The sequence below is a fragment of the Oncorhynchus tshawytscha genome, linkage group LG03 (genome assembly GCF_018296145.1).
Source record: "Oncorhynchus tshawytscha isolate Ot180627B linkage group LG03, Otsh_v2.0, whole genome shotgun sequence".
In the NCBI taxonomy this organism is placed as follows: Eukaryota; Metazoa; Chordata; class Actinopteri; order Salmoniformes; family Salmonidae; genus Oncorhynchus; species Oncorhynchus tshawytscha.
Window position 1 is genome coordinate 39,555,772 of NC_056431.1, and position 24,022 is coordinate 39,579,793.

At 43.3% G+C, this 24,022-nt stretch overlaps 1 protein-coding gene and 1 pseudogene across 1 annotated transcript; both read right to left on the reverse strand.

Moving 5' to 3' along the window:
- Positions 1-6,409: 6,409 nt before the first annotated feature.
- On the reverse strand, positions 6,410-23,765 carry LOC112235263 (sterol 26-hydroxylase, mitochondrial-like). The gene is made up of 9 exons (XM_042315524.1): positions 23,443-23,765; positions 20,091-20,281; positions 19,134-19,333; positions 9,492-9,689; positions 8,670-8,833; positions 8,410-8,576; positions 8,047-8,128; positions 7,689-7,889; positions 6,410-6,937 (listed from the first exon to the last, which is right to left on the reverse strand). The coding sequence occupies exons 1-9, from the start codon at positions 23,683-23,685 to the stop codon at positions 6,806-6,808; spliced, it is 1,578 nt and encodes a 525-aa protein (XP_042171458.1). The 5' UTR covers positions 23,686-23,765; the 3' UTR covers positions 6,410-6,805.
- Positions 9,697-11,722, reverse strand: LOC112235252 (annotated as a pseudogene).
- Positions 23,766-24,022: the final 257 nt, after the last annotated feature.

Below are 24,022 nucleotides of genomic sequence, written 5' to 3' on the forward strand. Positions count from 1 at the left end.
ATGTTTAATGACGTGATGGAAATTACATTTGTCTATGGCTATCTGCGGAAAATGACAGAATATATGTATATGAATATATGTAATATATGTATATAATATATATATATGAATTCCTGAATAGTACAATCGCAGCCATTATTGAAAAGATGATGATTATGAGAAAGCAAATTACGGACTCCTCTTTAAATCTGCGTATTCCTTCAAAGCTCAGTTGTCCTGAGTCTGCACAACTCTGCCAGGACCTAGGATCAAGAGAGACGCTCAAGTGTTTTAGTACTATATCTCTTGACACAATGATGAAAATAATCATGGCCTCTAAACCTTCAAGCTGCATACTGGACCCTATTCCAACTAAACTACTGAAAGAGCTGCTTCCTGTGCTTGGCCCTCCTATGTTGAACATAATAAACGGCTCTCTATCCACCGGATGTGTACCAAACTCACTAAAAGTGGCAGTAATAAAGCCTCTCTTGAAAAAGCCAAACCTTGACCCAGAAAATATAAAAAACTATCGGCCTATATCGAATCTTCCATTCCTCTCAAAAATTTTAGAAAAGGCTGTTGCGCAGCAACTCACTGCCTTCCTGAAGACAAACAATGTACATGAAATGCTTCAGTCTGGTTTTAGACCCCATCATAGCACTGAGACTGCACTTGTGAAGGTGGTAAATGACCTTTTAATGGCATCAGACCGAGGCTCTGCATCTGTCCTCATGCTTCTAGACCTTAGTGCTGCTTTTGATACCATCGATCACCACATTCTTTTGGAGAGATTGGAAACCCAAATTGGTCTACACGAACAAGTTCTGGCCTGGTTTAGATCTTATCTGTCTGTTCCTCAAGGTTCCGTTTTAGGACCACTATTGTTTTCGCTATATATTTGACCTCTTGGGGATGTCATTCGAAAACATAATGTTAACTTTCACTGCTATGCGGATGACACACAGCTGTACATTTCAATGAAACATGGTGAAGCCCCAAAATTGCCCTCGCTAGAAGCATGTGTTTCAGACATAAGGAAGTGGATGGCTGCAAACTTTCTACTTTTAAACTCGGACAAAACAGAGATGCTTGTTCTAGGTCCCAAGAAACAAAGAGATCTTCTGTTGAATCTGACAATTAATCTTAATGGTTGTACAGTCGTCTCAAATAAAACTGTGAAGGGCCTCGGCGTTACTCTGGACCCTGATCTCTCTTTTGAAGAACATATCAAGACCATTTCAAGGACAGCTTTTTTTCCATCTACGTAACATTGCAAAAATCCGAAACTTTCTGTCCAAAAATGATGCAGAAAAATTCATCCATACTTTTGTCACTTCTAGGTTAGACTACTACAATGCTCTACTTTTTTTAAGCACTAAATAAATTTCAGTTAGTGCTAAATACGGCTGCTAGAATCCTGACTAGAACCAAAAAATTTGATCATATTACTCCAGTGCTAGCCTCTCTACACTGGCTTCCTGTCAAGACAAGGGCTGATTTCAAGGTTTTACTGCTAACCTACAAAGCATTACATGGGCTTGCTCCTACCTATGTCTCTGATTTGGTCCTGCCGTACATACCTACACGTACACTACGGTCACAAGACGCAGGCCTCTTAATTGTCCCTAGAATTTATAAGCAAACAGCTGGAGGCAGGGCTTTCTCCTATAGAGCTCCATTTTAATGGAATGGTCTGCCTACCCATGTAAGAGACGCAAACTCGGTCTCAACCTTTAAGTCTTTACTGAAGACTCATCTCTTCAGTGGGTCATATGATTGAATGTAGTCTGGCCCAGGAGTGGGAAGGTGAACGGAAAGGCTCTGGAGCAACGAACCGCCCTTGCTGTCTCTTCCTGGCCGGTTCCCCTCTTTCCACTGGAATTCTCTGCCTCTAACCCTATTACAGGGGCTGAGTCACTGGCTTACTCTTTCATACCGTCCTTGGGAGGGGTGCATCACTTGAGTGGGTTGAGTGATCTTCCTGTCTGGGTTGGCGCCCCCCTTGGGTTGTGCCGTGGCGGAGATCTTTGTGGGCTATACTCGGCCTTGTCTCAGGATGGTAAGTTGGTGGTTGAAGATATCCCTCTAGTGGTGTGGGGGCTGTGCTTTGGCAAAGTGGGTGGGGTTATATCCTTCCTGTTTGGCCCTGTCCGGGGGTGTCCTCAGATGGGGCCACAGTGTCTCCTGACCCCTCCTGTCTCAGCCTCCAGTATTTATGCTGCAGTAGTTTGTGTCGGGGGGCTAGGGTCAGTTTGTTATATCTGGAGTACTTCTCCTGTCCTATTCGGTGTCCTGTGTGAATTTAAGTGTGCTCTCTCTAATTCTCTCTTTCTCTCTTTCTTTCTCTCTCTTGCAGGACCTGAGCCCTAGGACCATGCCTCAGGACTACCTGACATGATGACTCCTTGCTGTCCCCAGTCCACCTGGCCGTGCTGCTGCTCCAGTTTCAACTGTTCTGCCTTATTATTATTGGACCATGCTGGTCATTTATGAACATTTGAACATCTTGGCCATGTTCTGTTATAATCTCCACCCAGCACAGCCAGAAGAGGACTGGCCACCCCACATAGCCTGGTTCCTCTCTAGGTTTCTTCCTAGGTTTTGGCCTTCATAGGGACTTTTTCCTAGCCACCGTGCTTCTACACCTGCATTGCTTGCTGTTTGGGGTTTTAGGCTGGGTTTCTGTACAGCACTTTGAGATATCAGCTGATGTACGAAGGGCTATATAAATATATTTGATTTGATTTGATTAGCAGATATTGTTTCTAGGCAAATCAAAGACAAATATAATACTGGAAAAGGGGTTTTTCTATTACTTTTCATTTCTGAAAGCTTGCAAGGCCAAAGTGCCCGAAGTTGCATAATCACCCATTTACTGTACATATGAAATGTCTTCTCGCATCCTTTGAATTAGTGCTGGCTGCATTCATATGCCGCGCATTGTTGACAAGTTGACTGTTTTAATGTGGGCATCTTGTTTTTCCCTTAATCACTTCCATTTAATCAAAGCCCTGAAAGGGAGGAGTATGACAATAACGGCCTGCTTCAGAGGCCCTTATTGGCCAAGACATAGCGTCAGCTATCCAGGGTTTATATACATCATTGGGAGACAAATTGTCAAATATGACATCCATCTCGCCTGGAGGATGTGTCATAATACCAATAAAACCGAGCAGTCAAACACGGAAATTGTCTCAATGGTGAATTTTACAAACACTTTAAATTAAGTATATGTTTGGTGTTGGCTTACCTTGGGGTGGGGTTTTGATAACCGTGTAATTCCCTCTCGGACAAGGTGAGTTTTATCAATACATTTGCATCAATTTACTAAACAAAAAATTAACGCTAATTAGCAACAGAGAAGACCTCAGCAAGACGACAAACTACTACGAGAAGCTACTGCACGTCATCTCTAGTTGACGCCGTCAGCTACCGTTCACCAGCAGGATCAAAGACCTTGTGTCCAATCCATGATGAATCCATGTGCTGTATTGAAATGAATTGAATAAAGTGTTGAACTTCTTCCGTACATTTTCTCTGTTTTAGCTAGCCACTGACTGCACTTCAGCAGGCTAGTTAGAGCAGTAGTTAGCAGAGCTAGTTAGACCACTACAACTTACTGCTTTGGTCAGGGCCAGTATGAGGGATACAGTTTATCCTGTGTCGGTGAGTGTAGCTATTATGGTAAGTTTGAGCATCTTAGCAATACAATGTGTTGTATACAGCTGTCAACATTCTACAAGGAAAAATCCTGATATAATCATTAACCAGATTACCCTGGATACCAGACTTAGATGAGTGATATCTCAGTTGCAGAATGTTGTGATTGATGAGAATTCATTTTAAAAAATCTATTAACATTCAGGATGGATTGAACTGAACAGCCTGTACTATAGTATTATGACCAGAGAAAAATCTTTGAAGGCACAGTATTCATTTATACAGATGGTACATAAATTCACAGACTTTATTTATAGGATCCTTCCCACTATATGATTGATATGTCAAGTGATAAAATCCCAAGTGATCAATTAGAAGTTTATGGAAAAATTGTACTTGTCCTCTTGTGATAAATACAGTTTATTAAATATTGTACAGCTGCAGTGTCATCAATCAAATCAAACTTTATTTATATAGCACATTTCTTACAACTAATGGATTTCAAGGTGTTCACAGTCATGCATTGAAAGGCATGTGGCACTTAACATCCTTCCTCTTGGCAGGTCTCTATAGTTGACAAGGGGATTCTCTCTACCACATGCGAATGCCTCCATGGAGCTTATCAGTGTAGCCATGCAGCCTATTTTGGAGGTTCACAATATCGGTCGTATGGGTGTGGAATGTAAGAGAAGGAAGCCAGCCATGCCCAAACAGGTGCAGCAAGTGGAGGACCCCACAGAGGAGGATCTTCAGTATGGTTCTCTCTCTCTCTCTCTCTCTCTCTCTCTCTCTCTCTCTCTCTCTGAACCGTCTCCGAAGCAGATTCTGTGGAATGGCATGTCATGTCATTGGGTGGGGTGTTGTCTGTAAAGTGGGGCACAGATAACAAAGAAGTGGACATCAAGGCATTCAAAATGTCTACAGAGATGGATGTGCATGAGTCATGGCTTTGGTTCATGGGGTCTGGGATCCTGGGTGCCTCACCAGATGGTCTAGTGGCCACCACAGCGGTGGAGGTCAAGTGTCCCTATGGTGCAAGGGGCCTTACCATTGAAGAGGCAGTGAAGTCAAAGGATTTTTATATCAAGAGGGAGGGTCTTACCGCCTCAGTGAAGACCATCCTCACTGGCACTAGGTCCAAGGTCAGCTCCAATTCACTGGAAGCGGCACCTGCTTCTTTGTTGGACATAAAGACATATTGTTGTATCACATTTGATGAGTTACTGATCTGTCCATCCACAGGCTCGATCTCCACAACTGGATGCTTGCGCTCAAAAATCACACTGGCACAGCACGTCCACGCACGGGATGTCCTGAGGGATGGACTGGAAAACAAAGAGACATTTGGTCAGTGGTCAGCCTTTTTCAATGCTGCATCAACATCTTTATCTGGACAGAAAATGTATTGTTTATCATAATACAAACCCACCTTGGACAATGTGGTCCCGTCCCTCAACACCCAATCCTCATGCCTCTTTGTTATTGTTTCCCAACCAACAGTCTGGAACTTCCTCTTCTGCCATGGTGGATGAGTTACCTTTTCTGGTAAAAAAAACAAAAACAGGGCCATTTCTCTCAATAGAGATTGCATCATCTGTGGATCTGTTGGGGCGGTATGCAAATTGGAGTGGGTCTAGGGCTTCTGGGATAATGGTTTGCCATAACCAGCCTTTCAAAGCACTTCATGACTACAGACGTGAGTGCTACGGGTCAGTAGTAATTTAGGCAGGTTACCTTAGTGTTCTTGGGCACAGGGATTATGATGGTCGGCTTGAAACATGTTGGTATTACAGACTCAGTCAGGTTTAAAATTCCAGAAAGTTCCAGTGAAGGGAAATCTTAATGCTACAGTATGCAATGACATTCTAGACAATTCTGTGCTTCCAACTTTGTGGCAACAGTTTGGGGAATGCCCTTTCCTGTTTCAGCATGACAATGCCCCCGTGCACAAAGCGAGGTCCATGCAGAAATGATTTGTTGAGATCGGTGTGGAAGAACTTGACTGGCTTGCACAGAGCCCTGACCTCAACGCCATTGAACACCTTTGGGATGAATTGGAACTCCAACTACGAGCCAGGCCTAATTGCCCTACATCAGTGCCCAACCTCACTGATGCTCTTGTGGCATCAGTCAGTCCCCGCAGCAATGTTCCAACTTCTACTGGAAATCCTTCCCAGAAGAGTGGAGGCTGTTATAGCAGCAAATGGGGGACCAACTCCATATTGATTTCCATGATTTTGGAATGAGATGTTCGACGAGCAGGTGTCCACATACTTTTGGACATGTGGTGTATGAAGTAGTTCCAAAATCCCCAACGTAGAAATGAATGGTGAAAAAACAACGATTGGAACCATTTCCAGGTTTTACCGCTAGGTTTTATGGGTTATATGACTCATACTGTGGTACTCAATTTGTGCACTGCAGTCATGCATCGTGAATATCAGGCCTCATTAGGACTAGTCCTACATGTGTAGCTACTGCAGTTGTTTGACACCGTCAATAACTGTACTTCCTGGTGACTGGTATGCTACTGCCATCTGCTGGACATTATTGCAGCATCCCGGACAGGTACCAATGACTGATTTTGTGACTGATCAACCACAATGTGCCATTTTGGTGCAACTGTATGAAGTTAAACATCCACATAAGAAATGGAACAACTTCACAGATGGAGGGAATGAAGTATACATAGTACGTTTTTATTTTACTTTTAAGGCAGGCCTACTCACACACACAGAGGGGGACGCAGATATCAAGAACTACAACATCACTGAAGTGAATTTATTGACAGAAATAGAAAATACTTTCCATAGTAAGAAAATACATTTTCATCAACAAAATAGAGAATAGTTTGGTCTCGATATAGTTTGGTCTAGATACAGAAATTCATATTGTACATAATAATAAGCCATTGTAAAGCCTTTCCAGAATGACCAACATAAGTAGTGAAGTAAAGCTGAACCCCAGAAACTACAAAAACAAACCTTCAATACAACAGTATTAGGTTGGAGTGTAACAAGTTGCCGTTTCAGTCCAGCTTCCCCCTGCTTCCAATACAATGTCAACCTATTTATGTATGTTTATTTAAATTCAACGATAGATATATTGAAGGCCTTTATAGCATTGCTACTTGGGTACATGGCTATCACCCAGCTTTAACAAATCAAAGCGCAGCTCTGTTTGTCCTCTCCACGAAGTGCAGATTGACTTGTCTGTCTGCTACTAAGACGGTGCGATTGAGGGCTTTCACCTCTCCTATGCTGGGGTCCGGTCTGATTTCAAACAGCTTGATTATCTGGGGGAGAGAAAAATATATATTTTTGTCATTGTCTGGGTCTCTTCAGGGGTAGCCATGTTCACTTTAACATCCATGTCCGATAGGCTCATTGGCCACACACAAGTTCATGCCTCCACCACCTACCACAAATTCATGAAGCCATGCACCCTGAGGTATACACACTATTGGAATTGGCTGCAGTAGCTTACACATGTAGAGTATGTTCTGGTTTTGTATTTTAAGGTAATTCACAGCAAAGTGTGATTAAAATGTCCACTTAGGCCTTCATTGTATTTGTAACTGAAAAGCAATGGAAGCCAAGGTAAACTTTTCATTGTGGGACTACCCAATGGGCAATACACGTTTCTTCAATACTTTTAATAAGTAGCCTGATGATGGTGAGTTAAAAGTTGCCAACTTGCCGCGCAAGACAAGTAGCCTGTTACTGCGCAGCTTGGTCAAGCATCTACAGCAGTGTATATAAAAGCATTCGGTTCACCTGTCGGGATCACATTCAGGCTGCAGTTGATTGAAAATATGACAGCTCCTCTGTGAACATTGGCTACGGAGGATAATAAGGTAGGCTATGAGTTGTTCCAATAGTTTGTTAACAGTAGAATAGGTCTAATAGGCTACAATCGCATGTAGCATAGTGATTGAAGTAGCCTAGCCTGCTAGAACTGTTGATCAACTCTGCTATCTGCTGTGCTGCTATCCACATTCTATACTTTTCCCTATGACACTCAGGTATACAATCTCTGGCTCTTACCCGTGACATAGCCAAGTACATCTCCAGTTCAGCTATACGACGACCTACACAGCCCCGAACCCCAAACCCAAATGGTATAGAGCCAAATGGGTTTGGTCGAACTCGGCCATCCCTCAACCATCGTTCAGGCTTGAACTTTGATGGTTCTGGGAATGTCTTTTCATCCTGGCTGGTGGCATAGTGACACATTGTAAACGAAGTCTACAGACAAGACATCAGGGAGGGAATTATTTGCTACAGCACTACTTCGACAAAGACATAATTGACATGAATTCAAATGGTGTTTTGTTTCAATGGTTGGGCCATTTGTAGGCCATTAAAGTGAATATGTTGATTGTGCCCCTAAAGCTAGACTAACCTTCTTGGGAAAGAAATGTCCTCCAATTATGATATCATTCTCTACCATGATGCGTGCATTCATCGGGACCACAGGGTACATTCTGGTAAACAGGACATACATCAAAAAATTGTGTTAGAGAAAGGTAATGGAACTTTCAAGAACTCAACCCTTTCCAAAGAAAATATCAATGCTGCCATACAAGAGCTAAATTAGGCAATCATGCTCATGATGTATACCCCCCCACCCCCCACCCCACCAACCCCCGTGAACATTTAGTTTTTTGCCCTATGACTACACAGCAGTAGTGTTAAGTTAAAAAACAAAATGCTTGGTCCCGGGGGGACCAGGACTAACGTACCCGACCACTTCCACAGTTCTTACCTCAGTGCTTCCTTGATGACGGCCTTGAGGTACGGCATACGGTTAACGTCTTGGGCAGATGGGATCTTGTCTCCTGGTACGCAGTGGGACACCTCCTGATAAAGGATGTCCTGCTCATTGGGGTACCTGGACAGCAGGTGCATGGCCCACATCATGGTATTGGATGTCTTCAAGTATGACAACAACAACAGTGTTAGTGAATACAAGCCCTTACGGTACAACACATCGAGATTGTAGTGAAGCTCCATGGATTTGCTAACCGTGTCCACTCCAGCCAATAACAGCTCAGTGACGCTGCCGTACACCTCTTTGTTGGTCATCTTGGTGTTGGAGAGGAGGTACGTTAAATATTCTCCCTCGACTTCCTGGTCTGTATCCACTCGCTTCTGAATTGCCTCCATCTTCATGTCAATCAACTTCCCAGCTGAAAAAGTCCAGCATTATCTACCTCAGGGGTTCCCAAACTTTTTCACGTCCAGCATTCGGGAACATCCCGCGCCAACCCCTGCGGGTCTATTTCTATGGGCACAGGCACTGTTCATGACACGAACTGTTCACACCCCTCTTGTTGGTGGAGATAATTTAGCAGTTTTAAAGCAAATTTTCTTGCATTTCTATACATTTTGCCATGTCTAATGTGTATTCCTGTGATATTTCAGCGAATAAAAAATGACAACAAAATCTAAGTGCTAAAAAAACAAATAAAAAACGGGCTAGTTGATCAGGACACTTCTGACAAGTTATAAATATCTCTAGGGTATGCAATGACTGACATGACAAGAGGAACTGATGATGCACTACCCAATTTCGAAATTGCACCTTATGCATTCTGCAAGAGGAAGTTTAAAGTTGGACTAAGTTGCTTATAATGTTGTTTTTTATATAAATATCTATTTTTTTTTTTAGAATGTACTTTTTGGGGGCGGGGGGGGGCGCCCCCCATGCCGACCCCTTAGTTTGGGAACCACTGAGCTAGGTGACCCAATAGGTCCAATATCACAATGCACTCTCCAATCCAATGCTTTTTACATTCTTGAGAAGGTATGACCAAGTGACGGGATGTCTTGTCCTAAATAACTCACAGAATTTGAAGATGCCCTCCCAGCCAGCGATGTAGTGCCTGTAGATTGGCAGGATGTTGCGGCTCCACTTAGGCAGCATGGCCACCGGCATGCTGTAGGAGAACATCTGAGCGATGGAGTCGATGAAGTCCTGCGTCTCTACCGGGATCTCTTCCTCCAGACAGCCGATCCGTGTCTCAAACAGGATGGAAGAGATTCCTGAAGAACAGAGATTAGATATTTATCACTGAAACCGATGCAGGCAATTCTCACTTGCTGTATGTAGTAACCTACATTTACTAAAACCAACCCCCACAAAAGTATTTTGCTTTAAATGCTGTAAAGACCCACATATTCTGAAAGACATCAGGCTTTCCTCTTATAGGGAGGCAAATCAAAAAGCACAAAATATCAAACAAGATAACAAAAAGTGAAGTAAAAGTATTTTGCAAAAACAGGTAGCACATGTTCAAATGTAAAAAGGCAGGTCTGTAAATGTTGAATACCCCTGTTGTGACAAGTAGGTAGGGAGGAGGAAGGAAAAGAACTGAAAATGTCAAAACAAACATCTTCACATTTTCACATTTTTTTGTAAATATTAAATAACCATTAAGATAACCGTATAGCAGTAAGTAGCAGTAGAAATATTGTTGTCCGTTAGTTTACTCCAGCTAGGGTAGGGATGGTAGGGTAAAGGGGAAAAAGTATAGAGAAGAAAAAAAAACTAAATAAAGGGATTACAAATTATACCAATACTTACATTGATAGAACCTACGATCTATCTGCAATATTAAAGCTGGTCTTAAAATTAGAAATATAAACTGTATCTGTGTACGCTATTGCTGTCCATTGGCTGGTTCAGGAGCCAGTTTCGTCCAGAGCCAGTCCCAGTAGGCAGGCTGCAGGGCCGGGTCCTGGGGCTAGTCCAGGTAGGTCCTGGTCTTGACCAGCCTGGCCAGCCTGTGATGGGTAGAGAGCTGACGAGGAGGGATGTCCTCCAAGAAGGCCAGGATGAGGATGTCCCTGTGCCCCACCAGCAGATCGAGGGTGGCCAGTCACAGCTCCAAGGAGCACCAGTTACTGCGCCGGTAGTGATGACTCACCAGACGCCACTGCCATAGAGGCCGTCAGTGATGTTTTCCACAATGACCTTCACAACAAGTCCCTGTTGTGCAGGCGGAGACGCAGGAACGGAGAACTTCTCTGTTGAGGCCTGGCAGCAGTTGCTACACCATCACATGTTCGTCTCTGCCGCTATATGACACAAAGGCATTGTAGCGGTATCGCTCCCTGGGGTTGGGCCTCCGCACGGCCTCCTCCATCCAACTGCAAACGATGTGGCAGAGGGTCAGCAGGTAGTCTCCAGCCAGCTGATTGAGCAGGACCACAAGTATGAAGAGGAGCAGGCTCATGGAAGTGCATATGAAGAGGATAAAGCCCATGTCCAGGGAAGAGTTGGCCTCTTGTTGAAACTCTGGATGACATCTTAATTTTTGCACGTATTGCCAGCTCCACCGCATGCCATATGATGACCTGGATTTGTCTCTGTCCCCTGGCCCCAGTTCTCCAGCCAGCCGTTCTCACAGCTGCAGTACAGGCGAGGATAGTAGAACTTCACATACCTAAGGCTGGTCAGGTTCTGGGAAGTTCTCCATCACACTAAACTCCTCTGTCACATCCACATATAGGAAGTGCAGGTCTCTGCTCAACTCCTCCCCCAGAGGAAGGATTCTACAGTAGATGAGACTCAAGCTCTCCAGCATGGTCAGGTCATCGTAACATGACGCCCAGTGCTGGCTGAGCGATGAGGTCCACGTTCATTAGCTTCAGATCACTCAGCTGCACTAGTCTGTTTAGGTCAGTCATGTCCAAACTCTGTCGAGGAAACCAACTGAAATTCAAACTCCTGTAGGGAGGTGAAGTACAGGTCAAAGAAGTCAGACCCACACAGGAGTTGTCCTGTCTTGACATTGAGGTAGACAACTGACCGAAAGCATGACCACCAGCAGTCCTGGAAGATCACAGTCGACGGAGAGCTGAGTTTTAAGGCGAAGCCTGGTTTTGGGGATCTGTTGCTGATAATGATGATGGTAAGAGGACACCAGGAGCTAATGTTCGTGTGAGTCAGACCTTGAGGGAAGACAAGGTTCACTGGTCCACTGAAGAACATTCAGAGATTTGTTCCGAAGGTCAACCTTCGCCCCTAGTCTGAGGTCCTATGTGCTCTGGAGCAGGTTTTCATCAAGGATCTCTCGGTACTTTGCTCCTTTAATCTTTCCCTCAATCCTGACAAGTCTCCCAGTCCCTGCCTCTGAAAAACGTTCCCACAGCATGATGCTGCCACCACCATGCTTCACCATAGGGATTGTGCCAGGTTTCCTCCTGACGTGACGCTTGGATTTCATGCCAAAGAGTTCAATCTTTGTTCCTTCAGACCAGAGAATTATTCTCACAGTCTGAGTGTCCTTTAGGTGCCTTTTGGCAAACTCCAACGGGCTGTTACCTGCCTTTTTACTGAGGAGTGGCTTACGTCTGGCCACTCTATCATAAACGCTTGTTTGGTGGAGTGCTGCAGAGATGGTTGTACTTCTGGAAGGTTCTCCCATCTCCACAGAGGAACTCTGGAGCTCTGTCAGAGTGACTATTGGGTTCTTGGTCACCTCCCTGACCAAGGCCCTTCTCCCCCGATTGCTCAATTTGGCCAGGTGGCCAGCTCTGGTAAGAGTCTTGGTGGTTCTAAACTTTTTCCATTTAAGAATGATGGAGCCCACTATGTTCTTGGAGACTTTCAATGCTGCAAAAGAGTGTTGGTACCCTTCCCCAGATCTGTGCCTTGACACAATCTGTCTCGGAGCTCTACAGGCAATTCCTTCGAGGCTCATAGCAAAGGGTCTGAATACTTATGTAAATAATAATACTGTTTTTTATTTGGAATAAATTCGCAAACATTTCTATAAACCTGTTTTTGCTTTGTCATTATGGGGTGTTGTGTGTACATTGATGAAGAAAATGTGTATTTAATCCATTTAAGAATAAGGCTGTAACGTGACAAAATGTGGAAAAAGGGAAGGGGTCTGAATACTTTCCAAATGCACTGTATGCACATGTAGGTAGGGTTAATGTGATTATGCATACTGTAGATAATACCTAGACTTGGTGCTCCAGTACCGCTTGAAGTGCAGTAGCAGAGAGAACAGTCTATGACTTGGGTGGCTGGAGTCTTTGACATTTTTAGAGGTTCTGGATGGCGGGAAGCTTGATGTACTGGGACGCACGCACTACCCACTGTAGTGCCTTGCAGTCGGATGCCGAGCAGTTGTCATACCAAGCGGTGATGCAACTAGTCAGGATGCTCACGATTGTGCAGCTGCAGGGCCCATGTGGGCCCATGTCAAATATTTTCAGTCTCCTGAGGGGGAATAGGCATTGTCGTACCCTCTTCGTGACTGTCTTGGTGTGTTTGAACCATGATAGTTTGTTAGTGATGTGGACACCAAGGAAATTGAAGTCCTCGACCCGCTCCACTACAGGTTCATGTGAATGGGGGCATGCTCGGCCATTCTTTTCCTGTTGTCCACGATCGGCTCCTTTGTCTTGCTCACCTTGAGGAAGAGGTTGTTGTCCTGGCACCACACTGCCAGATCTCTGACCTACTCCCTATAGGTCTCTCATCGTTGTTGGTGATCAGGCCTACCACTGTTGTGTAGTCAGCAAACTTAATGATGGTGTTGTAGTTGTGCGTGGCCACTCAGTCGTGGGTGAACAGGGAGTGCAGGAGGGGACTAAGCACACACCCTTGAGGGGCCCCCGTGTGACGATCAGTGAGAAAGATGTGTTGTTGCCTACCCTTACCACCTGGGGCAGCCCGTCAGAAAGTCTATGATCCAGTTGCAGAGGGAGGTGTTTTGTCCCAGGGTCCTTTGCTTTGTGATGAGCTTTGAGGGCACTATGGTGTTGAATGCTGAGATGTAGTCAACGAACAGCATTCTCACATACATAGGTGTTCCTTTAGTCCAGGTGGGAAAGGGCAGGGTTGAGTGCAAGAGAGATTGCATCATCTTTTGATCTGTTGGGGCGGTATGCGAATTGTAGTAGGTCTAGGGTTCCTGGGATGATGGTGTTGACGTGAGCCATGACTAGCCTTTCAAAACACTTCATGGCTGCAGATTTGAGTGCTACGGGCGGTAGTCATTTAGGCAGATTACCTTGGAATTCTTTGGCATAGGGACTATGGTGGTCTGCTTGAAACATGTAGGTATTACAAACACGGGCTGGGACAGGTTGAAAATGCCAGTTGGTCAGCGCATGCTCTGAGTATGCATCCTGGTAATCCATCTGGCCCTGCAGCCTTGTGAATGTTGACCTGTTTATAGGTTTTACTCATATCGGCTACAGAGTGCGTGATCACACAATTGTCACTGGACAGTCACTGGGCAGCTCAGGGTTGTGTTTCCCTTTGTAATCCATCAAAGTTTGCAAACCCTGCCACATCCGACGATGTGACGAGCGTCATAGCCGGTGTATTAGGCTTCAGTCTTAGTCCTGCTTTCCCTGTTTGATGGTTCATCGGAGGGCATAGCGGGATTTCTTATAAGCGTCCGGATTAGTGTCCCACTTCTTGAAAGCGGCAACTCTAGCCTTTAGCTCAGTGCGGATGTTGGCTGTAATCCATGACTTCTGGTTGGGATATGTACGAAAGGTCACTGTGGGGACAACGTCATCGATGTAGTTATTCACAAAGCCAGTTACTGATGTGGTATTCTCCTCAATGCCATTGGATGAATCCCGTAACATATTCCAGTCTGTGCTAGCAAAACAGTCCTGTAGCTTATCATCCGTGTCATCTGACCACATCCGTATTGAGAGAGTCACTGGTACTTTAAAAAACAAAATGCTTTTATTGAATATCCGAAACATACAATATACTTGCAGTGAAGCCGCTCAACAAGTACACCATACCAGTCATCCAACAGATTCCCATTCAGAGTGACACACAGAAGCATCCAGTGTCAATGCCCTGCTCAGCGGCACATTGACAGATCTCCCGCCAGGCCAGAAAGCGTGAACCCGAACCCTCCAAGATCCCCCCCACAGTTCCCCAATAGCTGTCCCGCAACCATTCGAGACCTCTCCCACAGTCCCCCCCCCCAATAATAAAAAATAAAGAAAATACTATTAATTCCATTCCCCAAGAACGCCCCAATGCACCAACAACCAAGAGAATGAACTGAAGAGAAACAAGAAAAAGACAGAATAAAACAGCAAACAACAATGCAAAAAAAAAAAAACAACAACAACAAAAATGTAAAACAAAGGACATCAAGGACAACTAAAATCATAACAGCAATGCCAACTGTATATGTTTGTGTGCATGTCTGGCACTATTACATCTATGTCTGTGTTCTTGTATGCGTTTATTTGAATGAGAGTGTGTGTGTATATGCATGTGTACAAACACCTGCATGGCATCAGCCTCAGGCAAACCGGTATTAACTGTAAAAACACTTCCCCTCAGTGTCATTCAAACATACTTTTAAATTATGTTTTATTTTGACTTTATTTTTGACTTTTATCTTTGACCATCATTCTATCTCCCATACAGCAACTCCACTCCCACTTGTCTCTATTCCACATCCCAATCCTCAGCTTCCCTCAGCCCATCCCACCTATATCTGCTGGCCACCCTCTTCGGATTTCTACGCAACATATATCTTTCAACTGTGCTGTGATGTTTAACGTACAATTTCAATCTATCTAATCAAATAGAATCCACAGATTGCGAGTTGAAGATAAATACTTTTACTATGAGTATTAGAATATTAGTAATCGACTGACCCGGTCTCTTCAGATCTCCTAACAGCGTTTTCAGCCATTCCTGAGCCTCAGACCAGAAACAGGCTACCAGAGGGCAATACCAAAATAAATGGTCTATTGATTCTGTATCCTCACAACAAAATCAACATTTTGTTGGTGGCAAGAATTCTCTATAATAATTTTAGCTAAATAGCACGAAGTCTTGAATCTTGTGTTGTTTTATATATCAACTCATACACCCTGTACCACTGAAATCGGTACATCAAAAATCTCTTCCCAACTATTTTGCAATCTGTATGGCACAGTTGTCAACATCCTGGTCCTCAAATAAATCTGGTATACTTGCTATTTTTATTCCTCTGCCAGTTTTGATCCTTTATATTGGGCAGACAGACCAGTTCCCTACCTCCTCCCGCTGCCACCTGCCTCCTCCATGTTTGGGTTAATGGTGTAATCATTTGGTTGTACTCTTGGACTAAGTAGACCTTCCCGTACAATTCTGATAATTCTGTTCTATCTTTTCAGGGGGATGAAGCTCTGCAAGCTCTGCAATGCTTGTTTGAAAATGAGAGATACTTTGAAAAAAGTATCATTTTCAACTTATCAAAAATGAGACATGGCAATCTGCACAATGGCAAAAAGGCCATTTTTAAACAATGAATGAGCTTTTCTTAGTAATCTACTCGAGAACCATTTAGGCTTCAAGTAAAACTTTTGAATAAGTGAAGCTTTTAGAGAGAGGTTTAGTGCTTTTATATTTAATAATCTCTACCCACCCAATTCATTTTCATTATATAGATAAGCACGCTTTATTTTGTCTGGTTTAGCGTCCCAGAAAAAGCCAAATATTTTTTGCTCATATGATTTGAAATACGAATCATCAGGAGTAGGCAGCACCATAAGTAAGTGAGTAAACTGAGATATGACTAAGGAGTTAATCAGATACATTTTTCCATAAATAGACAGGTATTTACCTCTCCATGGTTGCAGGATCATGTCTATTTTTACAAGTTTTCTATTGAAATTCATTGTGGAGAGCTTATTTATATATTTTGTGATATGAATATCAAGTATGTCTACTTCACCATAAGCCCATTTATAGGTAAACTGCAGGGTAATGTAAAAGTTTTATTTTTTAAAGATCCAATACATAATATTGTACACTTATCATAATTAGGTTTTAGTCCAGAGTACAGAAAAATTATCTAGATCTTCAATGAGACATTGCAGGGATGTAGCTTGCGGACTTAATTTAAAACCTGAGTCATCGGCATACACGGACACCTTTATTTTTAAGCCTTGGATTTCTAATCCTCTAATGTTGTTATTAGATCTGAATTTAATAGCTAGCATTTCGATGGCCATAACGAATAGATATGGTGACAGCGGACACTCTTGTGTAAATCCTCTTGACAATTCAAAACTCTCTGAGAAGTAGTCGTTATTTACTATTTTACACCTGGGGTTGCTTTCCATTATTCTTACCCATTTTATAAGAGAATCACCGAAATTGAAAAAATCCAGTCTTACTTTATGAAATGCCTTTTCAAAATCCCCTATAAATGCCAGTCCTGACTTCTTAGATGTTTCATGATGTTCTATTATTCCTAGTCGTTGTCGTATATTGTCTCCAATGTATCGTCCATGTAAAAAAAAAACTGTCTGATCAGGATGAACAATACCTGGTAAAACCCTTTTAATTCTGAGTGCTATGTATTTCACTAGTGTTTTTGCATCATAACATTGAAATGTAAGGGGCCTCCAGTTTATTAGATAGGCTGGGTCTTTATATTTGCCATCTGGGTCTTGTTTTCATAATAGAGAAATCAGACATTCCTGCTGAATACCTGACATTTTTATAGGAGTAGTTAAAACAATCTAACAATGAAGTTTTTAATATATCAAAAAGGCTTGATATACTTCTACCGGTATGCCATCAGGCCCTGGGGGTTTTCCAGACTGAAAGGATTTAATAGTTTCAAAAAGTTCTTCCTCTGTAATTTGGACTTCGCACTGATCTTTCTTTACATTTGTTCATTTTTGACAAGACAATGTTAATAATTGTCAAGACAATGGTGAACAAAGGGCAGACTTATACAATTACTAAATCAGGGGAGAATATGTGGACCAGGTGTGCGTAATGACACAGTTCAGTTCCTAGAGGCCGGTGACGTAGACCCCTGAAACTGGTGCACGGAATGAGCAATGAGGGATCCGTGACACAAGGTGTAGATGAGACCCTATGGTTGCATCAAACACGATTACAACTTTCCTCTCCGACACATCATTACTTTAGCTTTTCACTACCTTCACACTCTTCACGCTCGCAACACTAGAAGTGCCACTGCTGTCAGCAGCGCTTATAGCAGGGCTATTATTTTTACTTTTACTCTTCACCACAGACCATCCACGTCCTTGACTTTCCTCATCCACACCCATACCATCAGAACTATCATCCATTTCGACCACAGTCCAGCAAAGCTAGAGACCACAAACACGTTTTCCCTTTCCGAAGCTTCCGACAATGTCTGTAGCTCCGGATTCAACATTGTCTAACGCTCAAGATCGAGTGGATGTTCGTTCTGTAGTTTGTCCAAGGGAATCAATTTCAATCGCAATTTTCTTTTCTCCAGTTGAATGCTGTTTGATCCAGTCAATTTATCCAATGAGATGATCAGAATGCTCCTCTATCCAATGGAATACCACATTGGTGGGATTGCTTGTCTGATGGAATGAAGACCTTCAGTTCTTCCACTGCTTTGTCTGCTAGCTGTGTTGTATTTGTGTGCATCTTCTCTTTGTCTTGTTATATATCGTTTACTCGAACACTTTCCACAATTAGACACTTTGAGAGAGGCTGTAGGTTACAGATTAGATCATTTTTTTACCAAATGTTTTCTCACTTCCTCTTAGCCTCTACCTACAGTATGCCAGAGGTAGTGATTAGCATTATCTGTACATCTGATATACTAAGACACAACGTAAAGCATCACTTTCCGTATTATTATAAAACAACACTTTAGTTCTAGCATCCAAGTGTAATGCATTATCATGCAGTTGTAATGCATTGTAAGATGGTCATGCAGCCTGGTCTCATAGACAGACGTAAAATAGTACATGTAAATCTGGTACACTCAAATTAATATGATATGTTACTTTAAGCATGGTTACATAAGATAGAAGGTTACTTAAGACAAAAAAAATGAAAGGATGTCAACTTTAGCATTTTAGATAATTACCAACTACTTATTATGTTTTAGCAACTTTGCAACTACTTACCATGTTAGCTAACCCTTCCCCTAAAATTAACACTAACCTTAACCCATTAGCCACCTAGCTGACATTAGCAACAACAAATTCGAATTTGTAACATATCATACGTTTCACAAATTCGTAACATTTTGTTTCGAATTGCAATTCGTGACATATTGTACAAATTGCAATTCGTAACATATCATATTAATTGTAACTCATAACTATCATATGCAATGGATGATGGACATTCACAAATTAATACATACCATACGAAACATAACATATTATACTAAATGTAGTGTCTCGGATTTTCGTACAGAATAATACGAAGTGCTCTGAGAAGTGCTCTGATTTGTCATGAACATGCTTGGCCCTGTTATAATGTCTTATTATCATCTCAATGAGCTGGACGAAATAACAGCCAGTTTGAGACAGTTGAAAATGTAATGCATGGCGACAGCCTACATGAGCCTCACACATGCTTATAATTAGTTATATAGCATAATACCTGATTCTTTATAATTTAACTTAAAATGAACTAGAAATAAGGGTGAAAGAATCATCCCCTCACACACAGGCAGGATTTCCACCTACCCTCCAGAGAGAATCGGTAGAGCTCATTGGACAGGTTGGTCACAAGGTCTCCCGATGGACTTATCCGGCGCAGGTGGTAGATCCTCTTGATCAGGTCACTGACCACCTCGTTGACAACGTCTCCGTACTGCACCGAGTCTTTGGGGTGCATCATGCGCTTGTTCAGCACAGTCCGCAGCTTGTACCACTTTTCCCCTTCCCTGTCAGAAAACATAATATATCAGGCACTGCATGACACACTCACAGCACATTTACAGCAAAGCAATGATATGGCAGGATAATACATTTTGATTAGTTGGCACATATTGGAATATAGCTCATTACTACTCATTTATATGGCTTTACTCTTCTTGAGCATCCGTTTGATTCACATGCCTGGACTTTGACCTACAAAAGGGCCTAACAGGTCTTGCAGCATTTGGAGAACACAACTGGGGAAATGTAGTCAGAATGTCTGCCGTGCTTATCTATTTGAAACATCTATGTTGGTGTGCATATCAAATCTCACTAAGATAGATGGCTGCTTAGGCCAAGTAAGATGGCTGTAGGCTTATACAGTTTGATGGTTCCAAAAGGAAGCTCCCAGTGCAAACTATGCTGTGTAAGTCTTAGGTCATGTTTCCTGCCTTGCACACTTGCATGGCCTATGGAAATGGTTAATGACACAGCCTTTCTGGATCACTATTGATCACTATCTGTGGCAAATCTCTTTCATGACAGAGCACTAGTGTATCAATTATGTCCCTGGGTGTGATTATAAGACATGTACTGTGTATGTACAACACTCTCATGTAACTGTTTTCCATTTCCCATTGCTATGTCCCTCTCTTATGTGATCTCATCACTGCCTGCCATCAGATGGCGAAGCTTTCAATTGGTTGAGGCAAAAGACCAGCAATGTACAGGGATGTCATTGTCACCACCTGTCAGGAGACAGTGGCCATCCCTGAGCCTTACTCAGTAAAGGGGCCATAGCCGATGCCTCTCAGGTCCCGGTACTCTGTCCAGAGGGACATATCTCCTCGGCTGGGGAACTTCTCACCCTTCCTAAGTAGCTCCTCCAGGAGCTCCACACTGTTGAGGGCGATGGAGTGAAACGTGCCCATGCCCATTTTGTACATGGGGCCGTACAGCTGTTTCTCATACACCTAGAACACAGAGAGAGAGAGAGAGACTAGCATTTGCGGAGGGAAAAAAACTCAGGGTGTTACATACAGTATACTTTATAGTACACACATTTCTAAACATCTCTACCATTCAGGATGTTCCACATTGTTGTGTAACTGAAAATATCCCTTTTTGAAAATATCACTTTTATGGATTAAGATGGCGCCGAGGAACATGGCTGATGATTTACATTCTCCCAACCAATTGTGCTATTTTGATGTTTTTTTTGCATTTTGTGTAACTTCTTTTTTTACTTATTGTGTAAATAATGTTGTAGCTGCCGTCACTTATGACCGAAAATAACTTCTGGACATCAGAAAAGCGATTACTCACAGGCGGACTGGAAGAAACTATTTCCTTTGATGAGTCCGACGAGAAGGATATCCTGCTTTCACTGGAACAGACCCAGATCCATACATTTTTGCATGAAGAAAAGACGGCGGAAAAGGGACCGCAGATCGGGCAGCCTTCTGAGAATCCAGAGGCGAGTGAGTAAATTCCCACTGCCATCCGTTCTTCTTGCTAACGTGCAATCATTGAAAAATAAAATTGATGACCTACGATTAAGATTATCCCCCCAAAGGGACATTAAAAACTGTAACATCTTATGTTTCACCGAGACGTGGTTGAACGAAGATACGGACAATATAGAGCTAGCGGGATTACCCTTGGTAAGACGAGGGGTGTTATTAAAGTAGTCTCAAGGTATTGCTCTCCTGAAGTACCTTATGATAAGCTGTAGACCACAGTATCTACCAAGAGAGTTCTCATCTGTATTATTTGTAGCCGTCTATTTACCACCATAGAACGAAGCTGGCACTAAGACCTCTCTCGACCAACTCTATAAGGCCATAAGTAAAGAAGAAAATGCTCACCCAGAAGCGGCGCTCCTAGTGGCCGGGGACTTTAATGCAGAAAAACTTAAATCAGTTTTACGTTAGCAAGAAGAACCAGCATGTCACATGTGCAACCAGGGGGGGGGGAAATCCTAGACCACCTTTACTCCACACACAGAAATGCATACAAAGCTCTCCCCCAATCTCCATTTGGCAAATCTGACCATAATTCTATCTTCCTGATTCCTGCTTATAAGCAAAAACTAAAGCAGGAAGTAGCAGTGACTCGCTCAATACAGAAGTGGTCAGATGACGCAGATGCTACACTACAGGGCTGTTTTGCTAGCACAGACTGGAATATGTTCCGGGATTCATCCAATGGCATTGAGGAGTACAGCACCTCAGTCATCGGCTTCATCAATAAGTGCCCCGATGACGTTGTCCCCACAGTGACTGTACGTACATATCCCAACCACAAGCAATGGATACACACAACATCCACATCGAGCTAAAGACTAGAGCTGCCACTTTCAAGGAGCGGGACACTAATCCGGACTATAAGAAATCCTGCTATGCTCTCAGACGACCCATCAAACAAGCAAAGCGTTAATACAAGATTAAGATTGAATCCTACTACACCGGCTCTGACGCTTGTCAGATGTGGCAGGGCTTGTAAACCATTACAGACTACAAAAGGAAACCCAGACGCGAGCTGCCCAGTGACCCGAGCCTACCAGATGAGCTAAATGCCATTTTATGCTCACTTCGAGGCAAGCAAAACTGAAGCATGCAAGAGAGCAACTGGATCCTGGACTTCCTGACGACTCCAACACCATCATTAAGTTTGCTGACAACACAACAGCCTGATCACAAACAACGATGAGATGGTCTATAGGGAGGAGGTCAGAGAACTGGCAGTGTGGTGCCAGGACAACAATTGATTGTGGACTACAGGAAAAGGCGGGCCGAACAGCCCCTCATTAACATCAATGGGGGCTGGAGTGGAGCGGGTCGAAAGTTTCAAGTTCCTTGGTGTCCACATCACCAACGAATTATCATGGTCCAAACATTCCAAGACAGTTGCGAAGGGGGCACGACAAAAACTTTTCCCCCTCAGGAGACTGAAAAGATTTGGCATGGGTCCTCAGATCCTCAATAGGTTCTACAGCTGCACCATCGAGAGCATCCTGACCGGTTGCATCACCTCCTGGTATGGCAACTGCTAGGCATCTGACCGTAAGGTGCTACAGAGGGTAGTGTGAACGGCCCAGTACATCACTGGGGCCAAGCTTCCTGCCATCCAGGATCTATACAATAGGCAGTGTCAGAGGAAAGCCCATAAAATTGTCAGAGACTCCAGTCACCCAAGTTATAGACTGTTTTCTCTGCTACCGCACGGCAAGTGGTTCCGGAGCGTCAAGTCCATGACCCAAAGGCTCCTCAACAGCTTCTACCCCAAAGCCATAAGACTGCTGAACAATTCAGAAAATCGCCACCGGACAATTTACATTGACCCTTCCCCCTTTTGTAGTATGCTGCTACTCGCTGTTTGTTTGTTATCTATGCATAGTCACTTCACCCCCACCTACATGTACAGATTACCTCAAATAGCCTGTACCCCCGCACACTAACTCAGTACCGGTGCCCCCTGTATATAGCCTTGTTATTGTTATTCTTATTGTGTTACTTTTTATTATTACTTTATATTTTAGTCTTCTTTGTAGATATTTTCTTAACTCTCCTTGAACTGCTCTGTTGGTTAAGGGCTTGTAAGTTAGCATTTCACGGTAAAGTCTAGACTTGTTGTATTCGGAGAGTGTGACAAATAAAGTTTGATTTGATTTGATTTTGATCTGATATTTGGAAAAGCGGTCAACAAACCCCTCAACATGCATTCTGGCAGAATAAATCTAAACCTCTGCCCTTTTGTAATCCTAGCTTTGTCAATGGAGATGGCCCTTGGGATAGTATTTCCAAAGCGAAGGCAGCTCTTGGAGAAGGTAAACACTGCATGTCAGAGAATACCTGTTGTTAGCCCACTAGGTTAAATCCATTATACTCTCCTCTATGCACTCTCCTCTATAACAGTCTCTGTGGGTCAGCTTTGACTAAACACAAACACCTGACACAGATCTCATGTTTCAACTCTAGTTAGTGAGCAGTAACAGAGAAACACTCAGTAAGGTATCGGAAACTTACTGTACCCAAAACATAGAGAGGGGTAAATATCAGCAGCCACCATTCAAAAAACAGAGCACACTTAAAAAACACACATTTCCATAGAGGGCATAGCCTTTTTACTGTACCTGTAGCTCATGTAGGCGGTTGTAGTAGCCTTTGACAAACATTCTGTAAAACATATCCCGGGTTTTGATCCTGGGGAGGTCATCTGCAGTCCGAATCTTACCCTGGGAGGTGGATGGTAGGGTGTTGGAGGGAGAACGGGTGCCTCCTACCCACCTGGTGGAGACCAGAGCTGGGGCTGTGGAGCACAGCAGGAGCCAGCGGCCGCTCCTCTGCATCGCACTCTGGGCCAGATGCACGGCCATGATGGAAGCAGTAAGAGGAATTGTCTAAAAACACAGGGCTCCTCTTTCACCAGTGAGACTGGGGAGTGGCCATGTCTTTGGGAGCCTGGGGAGGTTAACCCTTCAGCTTCAACACGAAAGAACAGGAAATAAGGAAATAAGGCTGAAGGCTGAAGAGCAGCCCTACTGGAAGACTGGAACACATAGAAATAACTAGTCTCTCTGGTCAGATGTACTGTACCAATGTGTTATGGGATTTTTATGAATAATGACTAAATTATGTACAGTATATCACAAAAGTGAGTACACCCCTCACATTTTTGTAAATATTTGAGTTTATCTTTTCATGTGACAACAC